This window comes from Lagenorhynchus albirostris, chromosome 3 (assembly GCF_949774975.1).
Source record: "Lagenorhynchus albirostris chromosome 3, mLagAlb1.1, whole genome shotgun sequence".
Lineage (NCBI taxonomy): Eukaryota > Metazoa > Chordata > Mammalia > Artiodactyla > Delphinidae > Lagenorhynchus > Lagenorhynchus albirostris.
The window spans coordinates 125,487,294-125,499,882 of record NC_083097.1 but is presented as its reverse complement, the minus strand read 5'-3'; the positions used below and the strand labels follow the sequence as shown (position 1 = coordinate 125,499,882).

The following is a 12,589-nucleotide window of genomic DNA, read 5'->3' as shown; positions in this document are numbered from 1 at the left end:
CGTGCTACTGAATACATTGTTATTTTTCCTCATGAGATAGATTTGGTTCCAAGAATATTTCAGTTTTCTCCCTTATGCCTACAAGAATATCCAGTTTTGTTCAGGTCCTTTTTTTTTTTTTTTGTAGTACGCGGGCCTCTCACTGTTGTGGCCTCTCCCATTGCGGAGCACAGGCTCCGGATGCGCAGGCTCAGCAGCCATGGCTCATGGGCCTAGCTGCTCCGCGGCATGTGGTATCTTCCCAGACCGGGGCACGAACCCGTGTCCCCTGCATCGGCAGGCAGACTCAACCACTGCACCACCAGGGAAGCCCCTCTTCAGGTCCCTTTTAATTGCACTTAATAAATATACGTTCTGGGACCTGACAGAACAGGCTGTCCTATTTCAAACCTCCTCTCAAGCTGCTGTTTTTTAATAACTTTTAAAAAAAATTAATTATTTTCGACTGCATTGGGTCTTTGCTGCTGCGCGCAGGCTTTCTCTAGCTGTGGCGAGTGGGAGCTACTCTTCGTTGCGGTGCGCGGGCTTCTCATTGCAGTGGCTTCTCTTGTTGCAGAGCACAGGCTCTAGGTGCGCGGGCTTCAGTAGTTGTGGCACATGGGCTTAGTTGCTCCGTGGCATGTGGGATCTTCCCGGACCAGTGCTCAAACCCATGTCCCCTGCATTGGCAGGCGGATTCTTAACGACTGTGCCATCAGGGAAGTCCCTTTTTTAAAAAAATAACTTTTAAAATTATTTATTTATTTTGGCTGAGAAGCTGCCTGTTTGAAACATCTGAGCAAGTACAAAGTTTGGATGGGGCACGTCCTAGCTAACAGCTTGTGACCATTTCCAACCCCGGGTCTATCTCGACCACCACTGTGTGTCTAGAGCAGAGGTCCCCAACCCTGGCCACACTCTAGAAATACTTGAGGAGCTCTCTGAATTCCTGAGGCTGGGCCACACCCCACACCAATTACATCAGCATCTCTGAGTGGGATCCTGGCTTCAGTCATAGTTAAAGCTGCCCCGGTGCAAGCAGTGGGCAGCCACGTTGAGAAGCCCTGAGCTAGGTTTCTAGCACACTGTAGGCTCTCATAAGTATTATGGAACCACCGTTGGATTTCCTATTTTATTATCTGTTCCCCTGTGCTTCCTGTTTGTTATCAGAACTCTGAGCAGGGAAGAGAAAGGAAAATGAGTCATGAGCATCTTGGAGAGTGAATTTGCTGCTGGGAGAGGGACTGAAAGGACTGAGTTTTGCATTATGTATGCAGCCTTCACACTTTCACAAGCCCAGAGGAGGTAAGTTACAGACTGACAAAGACACGTATAGACTTTTAAAGGCTCTCCAAATACCAGAGCTAACAGCTTTAGGCACTACAGCTATAATACAGAGATGTTCCTGGAATTAAGTCTAAACTGCCACATATTTTTACACACACGCTAAGGTGGGTTGGTTCCAAAAATTTTTTTTCCCAAAAATGTTTTATTTGTAGCTACTTGGCTAATGGTCATGGCTGTAATATATATATATATATATATATATATATATATATATATATATATATATATATATGACATTTTTAAAAACATCTTTGAGTATAATTGCTTTACAATGTTGTGTTTCTGCTGTATAACAAGGTGAATCAGCTGTATGTATACATATATCCCCATATCCTCTCCCTCTTACGCCTCCCTCCCACCCTCCCTATCTCACCCCTCTAGGTGGTCGCAAAGCACGAGGCTGATCTCCCTGTGCTATTCAGCTGCTTCCCACTAGCTATCTATTTTACATTTGGTAGTGTATATATGTCAATGTTACTCTCTCACTTCATCCCAGCTTACCCTTCCCCCTCTCCGTGTCCTCAGGTCCATTCTCTATGTCTGCGTCTTTATTCCTGTCCTGCCCCTAGGTTCATCAGAACCTTTTTTTTTTTTTTAAGATTCCATATATATGTGTTAGCATACGGTATTTGTTTTTCTCTTTCTGACTTACTTCACTCTGCGTGACAGACTCTAGGTCCATCCACCTCACTAAAAATAACTCAATTTCGTTTCTTTTTATGGTTAATATTCCATTGTATATATGTGCCACATCTTCTTTACCCATTCATTTGTCGATGGATGCTTAGGTTGCTTCCATGTCCTGGCTATTGTAAATAGTGCTGCAATGAACATTGTGGTACATCACTCTTTCTGAATTGTGGTTTTCTCAGGGTATATGCCCAGTAGTGGGATTGCTGGGTCGTATGGTAGTTCTATTTTTAGTTCTTTAAGGAACCTCCATACTGTTCTCCACAGTGGCTGTATCAATTTACATTCCCACCAACAGTGCAAGAGGGTTCCCTTTTCTCCACACCCTCTCCAGCATTTATTGTTTCTAGATTTTTGATGATGGCCATTCTGACCATCAGAAGAGGTGTGAGGTGTGAGGTGATACATCATTGTAGTTTTGATTTGCATTTCTCTAATGATTAGTGATATTGAGCATCTTTTCATGTGTTTGTTGACAATCTGTATATCTTCTTTGGAGAAATGTCTATTTAGGTCTTTCTTCTGCCTATCTTTGGATTGTTTTTTTTTTTTTTCTTTATATTGAGCTGCATGTGCTGCTTGTATATTTTGAAGATTAATCCTTTGTCAGTTGCTTCATTTGCAAGTATTTTCTCCCATTCTGAGGGTTGTCTTTTCGTTTTTTTTTATGGTTTCCTTTGCTGTGCAAAGGTTTTTAAGTTTCAGTAGGTCCCATTTGTTTTTGTTTTTATTTCCATTACTCTAGGAGGATCTTGCTGTGATTTATGTCATAAAGTGTTCTGCCTATATTTTCCTCTAAGAGTTTTATAGTGTCTGGCCTTACACTTAGGTCTTTAACCCATTTTGAGTTTATTTTTGTGGATGGTGTTAGGAAGTGTTCTAATTTCATTCTTTTACATGTAGCTGTACAGTTTTCCCAGCACCACAGTACCATACTGTCTTGATTACTGTATCTTTGTAATATAGTCTGAAGTACGGGAGCCTGACTCCTCCAGCTCCGTTTTTATTTCTCAAGATTGTTTTGGCTATTCGAGGTCTTTTGTGTTTCCATACAAATTGCGAAATTTTTTGTTCTAATTCTGTGAAAAATGCCATTGGTAGTTTGATAGGGATTGCACTGAATCTGTAGATTGGGTAGTATAGTCATTTTCACAATGTTGATTCTTCCAATCCAAGAACATGGTATATCTCTCCGTCTGTTTGTATGATCTTTATTTCTTTCATCAGTTTCTTATTGTTTTCTACATACAGGTCTTTTGTTTCATTAGGTAGGTTTACTCCTAGGTATTTTATTCTTTTTGTTGCAATGGCAAATGGGAATGTTTCCTTAATTTCGCTTTCAGATTTTTCATCATTAGTGTATAGGAATGCAAGAGATTTCTGTGCATTAATTTTATTCTTTTTGTTGCAATGGCAAATGGGAATGTTTCCTTAATTTCGCTTTCAGATTTTTCATCATTAGTGTATAGGAATGCAAGAGATTTCTGTGCATTAATTTTGAACCACCTGCTACTCTACAAAATTCATTGATTAGCTCTAGTAGTTTTCTGTTAGCATCTTTAGGATTCTCTATGTATAGTATCATGTCATCTGCAAACAGGGATAGTTTTACTTCTTTTCCAATTTGGATTCCTTTTATTTTTGTCTTCTCTAATTGCTGTGGCTAAAACTTCCAAAACTATGTTGAATAACAGCGGTGACAGTGGGCAACCTTGTCTTGTTGCTGATCTTAGAGGAAATGGTTCAGTTTTTCACCATTGAGAACGATGTTGGCTGTGGGTTTGTCATATGTGGCCTTTATTATCTTGAGGTGGGTTCCCTCTATACCTACTTTCTGGAGAGTTTTTATCATAAATGGGTGTTGAATTTTGCCAAAAGCTTTTTCTGCATCTATTGAGATGATCATATGGTTTTTCTCCTTCAATGTGTTAATATGGTGTATCACATTGATTGATTTGCATATATTGAAGAATCCTTGCATTCCTGGGATAAACCCCACTTAATCTTAGTGTATGATCCTTTTCATGTGCTGTTTGGTTCTGTTTGCTAGTATTTTGTTGAGGATTTTTGCATCTATGTTCATCAGAGATATTGGCCTGTAGTTTTCTTTTTTTGTGACATCTTTGTCTGGTTTGGGTATCAGGGTGATGGTGGCCTTATAGAATAAGTTTGGGAGTGTTCTTCCCTCTGCTATATTTTGGAAGAGTTTGAGAAGGATAGGTGCTAGCTCTTCTCTAAATGTTTGATAGAATTCACCTGTGAAGCCATCTGGTCCTGGACTTCTGTTTGTTGGAAGATTTTTCATCACAGTTTCAATTTCAGTGCTTGTGATTGGTTTGTTTATATTTCCTCTTTCTTCCTGGTTCAGTCTCAGAAGGTTGTGCTTTCCTAAGAATTTGTCCATTTCTTCCAGGCTGTCTATTTTATTGGCGTATAGTTGCTTGTAGTAATCTCTCATGATCCTTTGTATTTCTTCAGTGTCAGTTATTACTTCTCCTTTTTCATTTCTAATTCTGTTGATTTGAGTCTTCTCCCTTTTTTTCTTGATGAGTCTGGCTAATGGTTTATCAATTTTGTTTATCTTCTCAAAGAACCACCTTTTAGTTTTATTGATCTTTGCTATTGTTTCCTTCATTTCTTTTTCATTTATTTCTGATCTGATATTTATGATTTCTTTCCTTCTGTTAACTTTGGGGTTTTTTCATTCTTCTTTCTCTAATTGCTTTAGGTGTAAGGTTAGGTTGTTTGAGATTTTTCTTGTTTCTTGAGGTAGGATTGTATTGCTATAAACTTCCCTCTTAGAACTTTTTTGCTGCATCCCATAGGTTTTGGGTCATCATGTTTTCATTGTCATTTTTTCTAGGTATTTTTTGATTTCCTCTTTGATTTCTTCAGTGATCTCTTGGTTATTTAGTAGTGTATTGTTTATCCTCCATGTGTTTGTATTTTGTACAGTTTCTTTCTTGTAATTGGTATCTAGTCTCATAGTGTTGTGGTTGGAAAAGATACTTGATACAATTTCCATTTTCTTAAATTTACCAAGGCTTGATTTGTGACCCAAGATATGATCTATCCTGGAGAATGTTCCATGAGCACTTGAGAAGAAAGTGTATTCTGTTGTTTTTGGATATAATGTCCTATAAATATAGATTAAGTCCATCTTGTTTAATGTGTCATTTAAAGCTTGTGTTTCCTTATTTATTTTCATTTTGGATGATCTGTCCATTGGTGAAAGTGGGGTGTTAGAAAGTCCCCTACTATGATTGTGTTACTGTCAATTTCCCCTTTTATGGCTGTTAGCATTTGCCTTATGTATTGAGGTGCTTCTAGGCTGGGTGCATAAATATTTACAATTGTTATATCTTCTTCTTGGGTTGATCCCTTGATCATTATGTAGTATCCTTGTCTCTTGTAATACTCTTTAAAGTTTATATTTTCTGATATGAGAATTGCTACTCCAGCTTACCTTTGATTTCCATTTGCATGGAGTATCTTTTTCCATCCCCTCACTTCCAGTCTGTATGTGTCCCTAGGTCTGAAGTGGGTCTCTTGTAGACAGCATATATACAGATCTTGTTTTTGTATCCATTAAGCCAGTCTATGTCTTTTGGTTGGAGCATTTAATCCAGTTACATTTAAGGTAATTATCGATATGTATGTTCCTGTTACCATTTTCTTAATTGTTTTGGGTTTGTTTTTGTAGGTCTTTTCCTTGTCTTGTGTTTCCTGCCTAGAGAAGTTCCTTTAGCATTTGTTGTAAAGCTGCTTTGGTGATGCTGAATTCTCTTAATTTTTGCTTATCTGTAAAGGTTTTAATTTCTCCATCGAATTTGAATGAGATCCTTGCTGGGTAATCTTGGTTGTAGGTTTTTCCTTTTCATCACTTTAAATATGTCCCGCCACTCCCTTCTGGCTTGCAGAGTTTCTGCTGAAAAATCATCCATTAACATTATAGGGATTCCCTTGTATGTTATTTGTTGCTTTGTTGTTGTTCTTGCTGCTTTTAAGATTTTTTCTTTGTATTTAATTTTTGATAGTTTGATTAATATGTGTCTTGGAGTGTTTCTCTTTGGGTTTATCCTGTATGAGATGCTCTGTGCTTCTTGGACTTGATTGACTATTTCCTGTCCCATGTTAGGGAAGTTTTCGACTATAATCTCTTCAAATATTTTCTCAGACCCTTTCTTTTTTCTCTTCTTCTTCTGGGACCCCTGTAATTCGAATGTTGGTGCATTTAATGTTGTCCCAGAGGTCTCTGAGACTGTCCTCAATTCTTTCCATTCTTTTTTCTTTATTCTGCTCCCTGGCAGTTATTTCCACCATTTTATCTTCCAGCTCACTTATCCGTTCTTCTGCTTCAGTTATTCTGCAATTGATTCCTTCTAGAGTATTTTTAATTTCAGTAATTGTGTTGTTCATCACTGTTTATTTGCTCTTTAGTTCTTCTAGATCCTTGTTAAATGCTTTTTGTATTTTCTGCATTCTTTTTCCAAGATTTTGGATCATCTTTATTATCATTACTCTGAATTCGTTTTCAGGTAGGTTGCCTATTTCATCTCCATTTATTTGGTCTTGTAGGTTTTTACCTTCCTCCTCCATCTGTAACATATTTTTTTGTTGTTTCATTTTTTTTTCTTTTTTGATGGGTGGTGCTCTGTTCCTGCCTTACTGGTTGTTTGGCCTGAGACGTCCAGCACTGGAGTTTGCAGGCAGTTGGATAGAGCTAGGTCTTGGTGCTGAGATGAGGTCCTCCAGGAGGCCTCACTCCAATTGATATTCCCTGGGGTCTGAGGTTCTCTGTTAGTCCAGCGGTTTGGACTCAGAGCTCCCACCACAGGAGCTCAGGCCCGACTTCTGGCCTGGGAACCAAGATCCCACAAGCTTCATGGTGCGGTAAAAAAAAAAGAAGAAAGAAAAAAAGGCATAGTACAAGATCAAAGAATAAAAAACAAAATAAAATTAGAAAGATAAAAAATATATTAGGAAAAATAATGAATCAACAAGGTAAAACAGAACCCCAATCTAAAAGAGGAAAAAAAAAAAAAGCCTTGGCTATGGGGGCGGAGTTTAGGCGGGGGTGGAACTTAGGCAGGGGCGGGGTTTAGGGTGGGGTGGGACCTAGGCAGGTAGGGGGGCAACGTTCAAGCATGGGGCGCGGCTTCTGCTTAGGACCTGCGCAGAGGGGAGAGGCAGCACGTGGAAAGGGGGGCCTCTGGAATGTGTAGTTCTGGAGTTTGGGGGTAGGGCCCTGAGTGAGGGTGTGTGGGTGGGGTTTAGGCCCAGCGTGTTGGACGGGGTCTCTGAGTGTAGAGGTAGGGCCCTGGGTGGGTTGTAGGGCCAGGGCTCAGGCTTTGCACGGCAGGAGGGAGGCTCCAAGGGCAGAGGATTAGGCCCGGGAGCCCAACAGGGCTCCAACTGACCACGTTCCCTTCCGTCCCTTCGCGCCCCTACCCCACCATCTCCCCCAGGGTCTCCCCCGTCGCCGCTCGACCCCTAACCATGGGTGGGTCCCGTTGGGTGTAGGAACTCCTCCCCTCCCTCAGCCACCCCTCAGGGGTGCTGGTCCTGGAGGTTCGGCCTTTTTCTCCCCCTTTCCTCTCTCCCACTCCCTCAGGACCCACGTGGCTGGAGGGGTCCTCCGTGGGCAGAGGATCAGGCCCAGAATCTCAGCAGGTTCCTGGGGGCCTAAATGGGTAGGGGAAACCTGGCCATGCTCCCTTTTGATCCTCTGCCCTCCCAATGGTTCCCCAATTTCCCTCTTTGGGCATGGGATCCCTTCCCCTCCCCCAGCTGCCCCTCAGGGGCGCCAGTCCCCTCCAGCCTCCACTTCTCCTCCCCCTTCACTCCCCCCATGCCCCACGTCCTACCCGGTCACTGTAGGTTCCTCCCATCCCCTTAGATGTCCGTGGTCGCCCACTGGTGCCCGGTAGGTGCCCTAGTTGTAAGGAGACGCGAATTCCGCATCCTCCTAGTACACCATCTTGACTCTGCCCTTTCTGTAATATATTTTTAAACGATCTGTAATTTGTTTTAAAAGTTACAATGGATCACCTTTTCCCTCTCCTGTGAATCTTGAAATTTATGTGAGCCCCAAGTTACAACCTAGAGATGATGATCCAATAGCGGCTGCACCCAAATTCGCCCCAGCGGTCAGTCTTCCTTGAAAAGGAACTGTTTTGAGGGGCTTCAATTTCTAAGTTCTAGAAAGGGATGACAGTAAGTTTGATCTCACCAAGTTCAAGAGTTTGGTTACCTAGATTGCAGCGTTGGGAGGGATCCTGGGTTTATGGGAAAGGATGCTGCAGTGATTAATAATGTCCATCATGGCCATGGGCATAGCGAGCGGCCAGCCGATGGCTGGGGCCATCCTGAGACCACTTCCTAGACATCCTGCAATTTACATTTATATCACACTTCATGACTTGCAAGGAGCTTCCACATCCTTAGCATCATGTCATTCTCACCACAAGCCTATGAGTTAGGTCTTTATAGATGGGAAAACTGAGGTTGTGTCCTATGTCTGAGGGGCCACAGCCAACTGACATCACCTCCACTGTTGCCTCCAAGCCCTCAGCAGCCTCCTGAAACCACTGGGGGTTCCACTGGCTCCCCTTCTTCCAGAAACAGGAAACCAAGTCATTACCCACCCACCAGGCCTTTAGTTACCTGCTTAACATAGTTTCCTCTATGACTTGCATACCCCTCTGTCTCCTAATCCAGAGAACACAGCAGCAGTGTACAACTGCTGCTAACAGCCTCACACACCCCACCTAACACACCCTCAAAAATCCCCTCTTCCCTGGAGCAGCCTCTGCATTTGCCTTAACACATTCCAGAATCATGACTTGCTCACACCTACTCCCTGGCCCAGCCAAAAGTCTCCTGGGAACCTCTCCACTGCCCCGACAAGCCCTCATTCCCCTGCTAGAGAGGGCTCCCAGGGGTTCATTGCCCAAGATAACTCAGCTCCCAGCGTGGAGAAATAAAAGCTGACTGGTCGGCTGTTGTATTTCTTTATACCACAGGAAGGAACTGAACTTCCAGGTCAGGCGGTTCTGGACTCTCCAGTGTGCCTCCATGGAACCACACAGCACACAGGTAAAGCTCACCTGGGTGACCCACTCCCATGGGCAGGACCAGACGGGGCACAGGTAAGATTGGCCATAAGCAAGTCCTGGCCAATCAGCTGTGACCTGCCATCCCAGGTGTTGTGACTCAGGTTGGAACGCCCTCTTCATGCAGACATAATGAGCCGTCCTGGTTGGAGCCTTTCATGTTCACCCACGCCAGGCACTCTGCAAGGCCCACCTACCTCTTCTGGCTGCCTTCTGGGTGCCCTTCACCCCACCCTGGCCTGATTTCCCCATCCACCCCCACCTTCTCTTTGCTTCTTTTCCCTCCCAGGGTCACAGCCTCTAAGCCTCTTGGAACATGGGCTCCAAGGAGGGCACCCTAAGAGGGCAGACTCCAGCCCCACAGAGCTGGACCTGGGGCCCTGGCCAGGAAGCTGGAAGGCACATAGCCCCTCTGTCCGTTCACTTCCACAAGGCTCCATTCTGGGTTCCCCTTCTTGTCCTGGGCCTCCAGGACAGTCACCTGCTGGCCTGCCTGCAGACTCACTTCATGGCTGCTTCTGGCCACAAAGGGGTACACTGCCACCACCTGAAACACACGGGGAGCGACACAGAAATGGTCAGGGTGGGAGGACAGACAAACCTGACCTAGAGAAGCTGTTTATCCTCTTCCCTCCCACCCGACTCAGTTCCCATCGCTGAGCAGTCATTGCCTCCCAAATACATCCTTTATCCAAAGCCATCAGCTACTTCCGCTACTCCCACTAATAGCTACTATGTGGCAGGCTCTTTGCCTGGTTTTGATTTTCACAGTTCTCTAATTCTGTTTGCCCCATTTTTCAGATAAGGAAATTGAGACTCAGAGAAGTCAAGGAACTTATTCAAAATCACAGAGGAGTGAAGCTGGCCTGTCTGACCTCAGAAGGGGTGCTCCCAGTCCACTGCTGCCATCTCACTGAGCAGGGGATGCAGCATCCCTTCCCCACAACCCTCCTCAGATCAAAGGGTGTCATCTGCCCAGGCCAGTTTCCCAGCTTGGAGCAGAGACAGGAAGGAGGTTAGGTGACTTTGTTGAAAGGCAAAAAAAAAAAAAAATTGGAGGAGAGGGCATTTGTTAGGCTGATATTTCACCTCCCTGGGCCTCATTCTCATCATCTGTGAAATGGAAGTAATGATATCCTTCCCTCCAGGTAATTGTGGGAATTTAATGAATGGATGCCTGTGCCTGGTACATAGTAAGGGCTCAACAAATGCAGGCTGCTTTCGCTATTTTTACCATGACTTTTATTACTGTGTGCCAAGGCTCAGGAACAATCAGGGGCAAGGGGGAACTGGGATGACCCCACGTGAGTCCCACTGAGCAGCCCCACGACCAAAGAGGAAGCGGCTGCTGTGTCTGGGAAGATGGACAGCTGAGCTCACCACATGAGCCCCTGGGCGGGTGTTCCGGGACACTACCCACACTGGCGGCCACTGGGATTGAGTTGGGTGGCAAGGCTCTCTGGTGGGATCCCTGTGGGTTCTTTGCTGATGGGTGGGTATGTCCAACAGGAGGCAGCCCTGGTGTACCACTTCTAGCTAAGGCTCCCGGCACTGGCCTGAGAGCCCTCCCAGCATGTGCCACAGCTGTACATCACAGCTTCCGCAGGCTTCTATGCAGCCCTCTTGCAGCCCACTCCAGGCTCCCTTAGCCACCCTGGCCTGCGGCATCCCCTGGCTCTTCACTGCAAGCCTCTGGGCTCCCACCCCTCAGCCTGGGTCCTTTCTGTTGTTCATCCATCACCTGTGAAGCTCCTCCTTTATAACTGTGAGTGCAGCCTCCATTTACTGAGGCTCACATATGCCAGCCAGCTAACTACCTCAATCAGCCCTCACAGCGACCCCACTAAGCTTCTGCCCCGAAAAGCCTTCCCAACACTTTTTGTTTTGAGATATAATTCACATGCATACATTCACCCTTTCAAAGTGTACAATAAAGTAGTTTTTAACATGTTCGCAAGGTTATGCCACCATCACCATTATCTAATTCCAGAACATCTTCATCATCTCAAAAAGAGACCCTAGACCACTTAGCAGTCACTTCCCATTCCCCCTGCCCCCAGCCTCTGCCAACCACTGATCTACTTTCTGTCTCTATGCAATTGTCTATCCAGGACATTTCGTATAGAGAATCATACATTACATGGCCTTCTCTACCGAGCTACATGTGGTAGCATGTGTCGGCACTTCATTCTTTCTTGTGGCTGAATAATATTTGATTGTGTGGATGTGCCACATTTTGTTTATTACTTCATCAGTTGATGGATATGGGTTGTTTCCACTTTGGGGCTGTTATGAATAATGCTGCAACGAACATGCATGTACAAGTTTCCCATGGCTTTTTTTTTTTTTTTCCGGTACGCGGGCCTCTCCCTGTTGTGGCCTCTCCCGTTGCGGAGCACAGGCTCCGAAGTGCAGGCTCAGCGGCCATGGCTCACGGGCCTAGCCGCTCCGCGGCATGTGGGCATGAACCCGTGTCCCCTGCATCGGCAGGCGGACTCTCAACCACTGCGCCACCAGGGAAGCCCTCCTCCCATGGCTTTTAAGGGAAAGCCAACACCCTCACCAAGGCCACAGGCCCGGCTGGCTAGCCCCACCCACCTCTCCAGCCCACCGCTCTCACCGTCCCAGCCCCACTGGCTCCACTCAGTTCCTCACTCACCCTGTCCTCCCCGGCGCTGGGCCTTTGCATTCGCTGGGCATGCTTTCTGGGAAGCTCTTCCCATCCACAACCCTTTATCCAATTACTTCCTAACCACCCTTCAAATCTGAGCAAAAGCGTGATTCTTCTCAGAAAGACCTTCCCTGAACCTCTCCCACACCTAAGGCTCTGGCACTTAGCACTAATAGAACTGTGATTATTTATATGATTATTTTATTAATCGCTGTTTTCCCTACCTCCCAGATTATAAATTTGAGGAAGGCAAGGGCCAAGGTTGACTTCTGCTCATCACTGCATCTCTTATTTAGCACAGTGCCTGGTGAATACTGAATAAATGAACAAATGCATGAACAAACGAATGAACGAAATAATCCCACGTGCTCTGCTAATGGGGAGCGAGGGACTAACTCCCTGCTCTTGATGTGGCAAGGACGAGAGGCTCCTTTCTCCAGGTCCCACCCTGTCCAGGACACTGGTGTGGCCACTGACCGAGGCCCTGGCCTCACAAGGTGGTAGTCCCTCTGGACAGGAGGAAAATCAAAGCCCCACTCCAGATGGCCATGGGGATGTGAACCCACCCGCCCTCTTCCAGGCTCACCTGGGTCACTGCTGGGACAGAAGGGACAGAGGCCAAGGTGGGCTCTGGTGTCTGACGTTGGGAGTCCCTGTGAGGCCTCGCCTGCCCTCTGAACTCCTCCTCACGGGGGACCACGTGGTACAGCTCCAGTTTCCCAGCTGGCACGTACCCTCGATGTCCTGCAGGACACACAGAACGTTATCTGGCTGTGGATCACACTGC

General features: G+C 45.3%; 1 protein-coding gene across 9 annotated transcripts in view; it reads right to left on the bottom strand.

The window, feature by feature from the left end:
- Positions 1-12,589, bottom strand: part of ARHGEF37 (Rho guanine nucleotide exchange factor 37) — a 110,148-nt gene that overhangs the window by 25,350 nt on the left and 72,209 nt on the right. For 6 of the 9 annotated variants that reach the window (XM_060143957.1, XM_060143954.1, XM_060143955.1 and 3 more), the window contains 2 exons: positions 12,389-12,546; positions 9,613-9,678 (listed from right to left, as the gene is read on the bottom strand). In XM_060143957.1, the coding sequence (XP_059999940.1) occupies positions 9,613-9,678; positions 12,389-12,546 (224 nt within the window). Of the gene's footprint in view, positions 1-9,125; positions 9,679-12,388; positions 12,547-12,589 lie in introns of all 9 variants that reach the window. The other 3 variants (XM_060143951.1, XM_060143952.1, XM_060143953.1) reach the window with 1 other exon arrangement.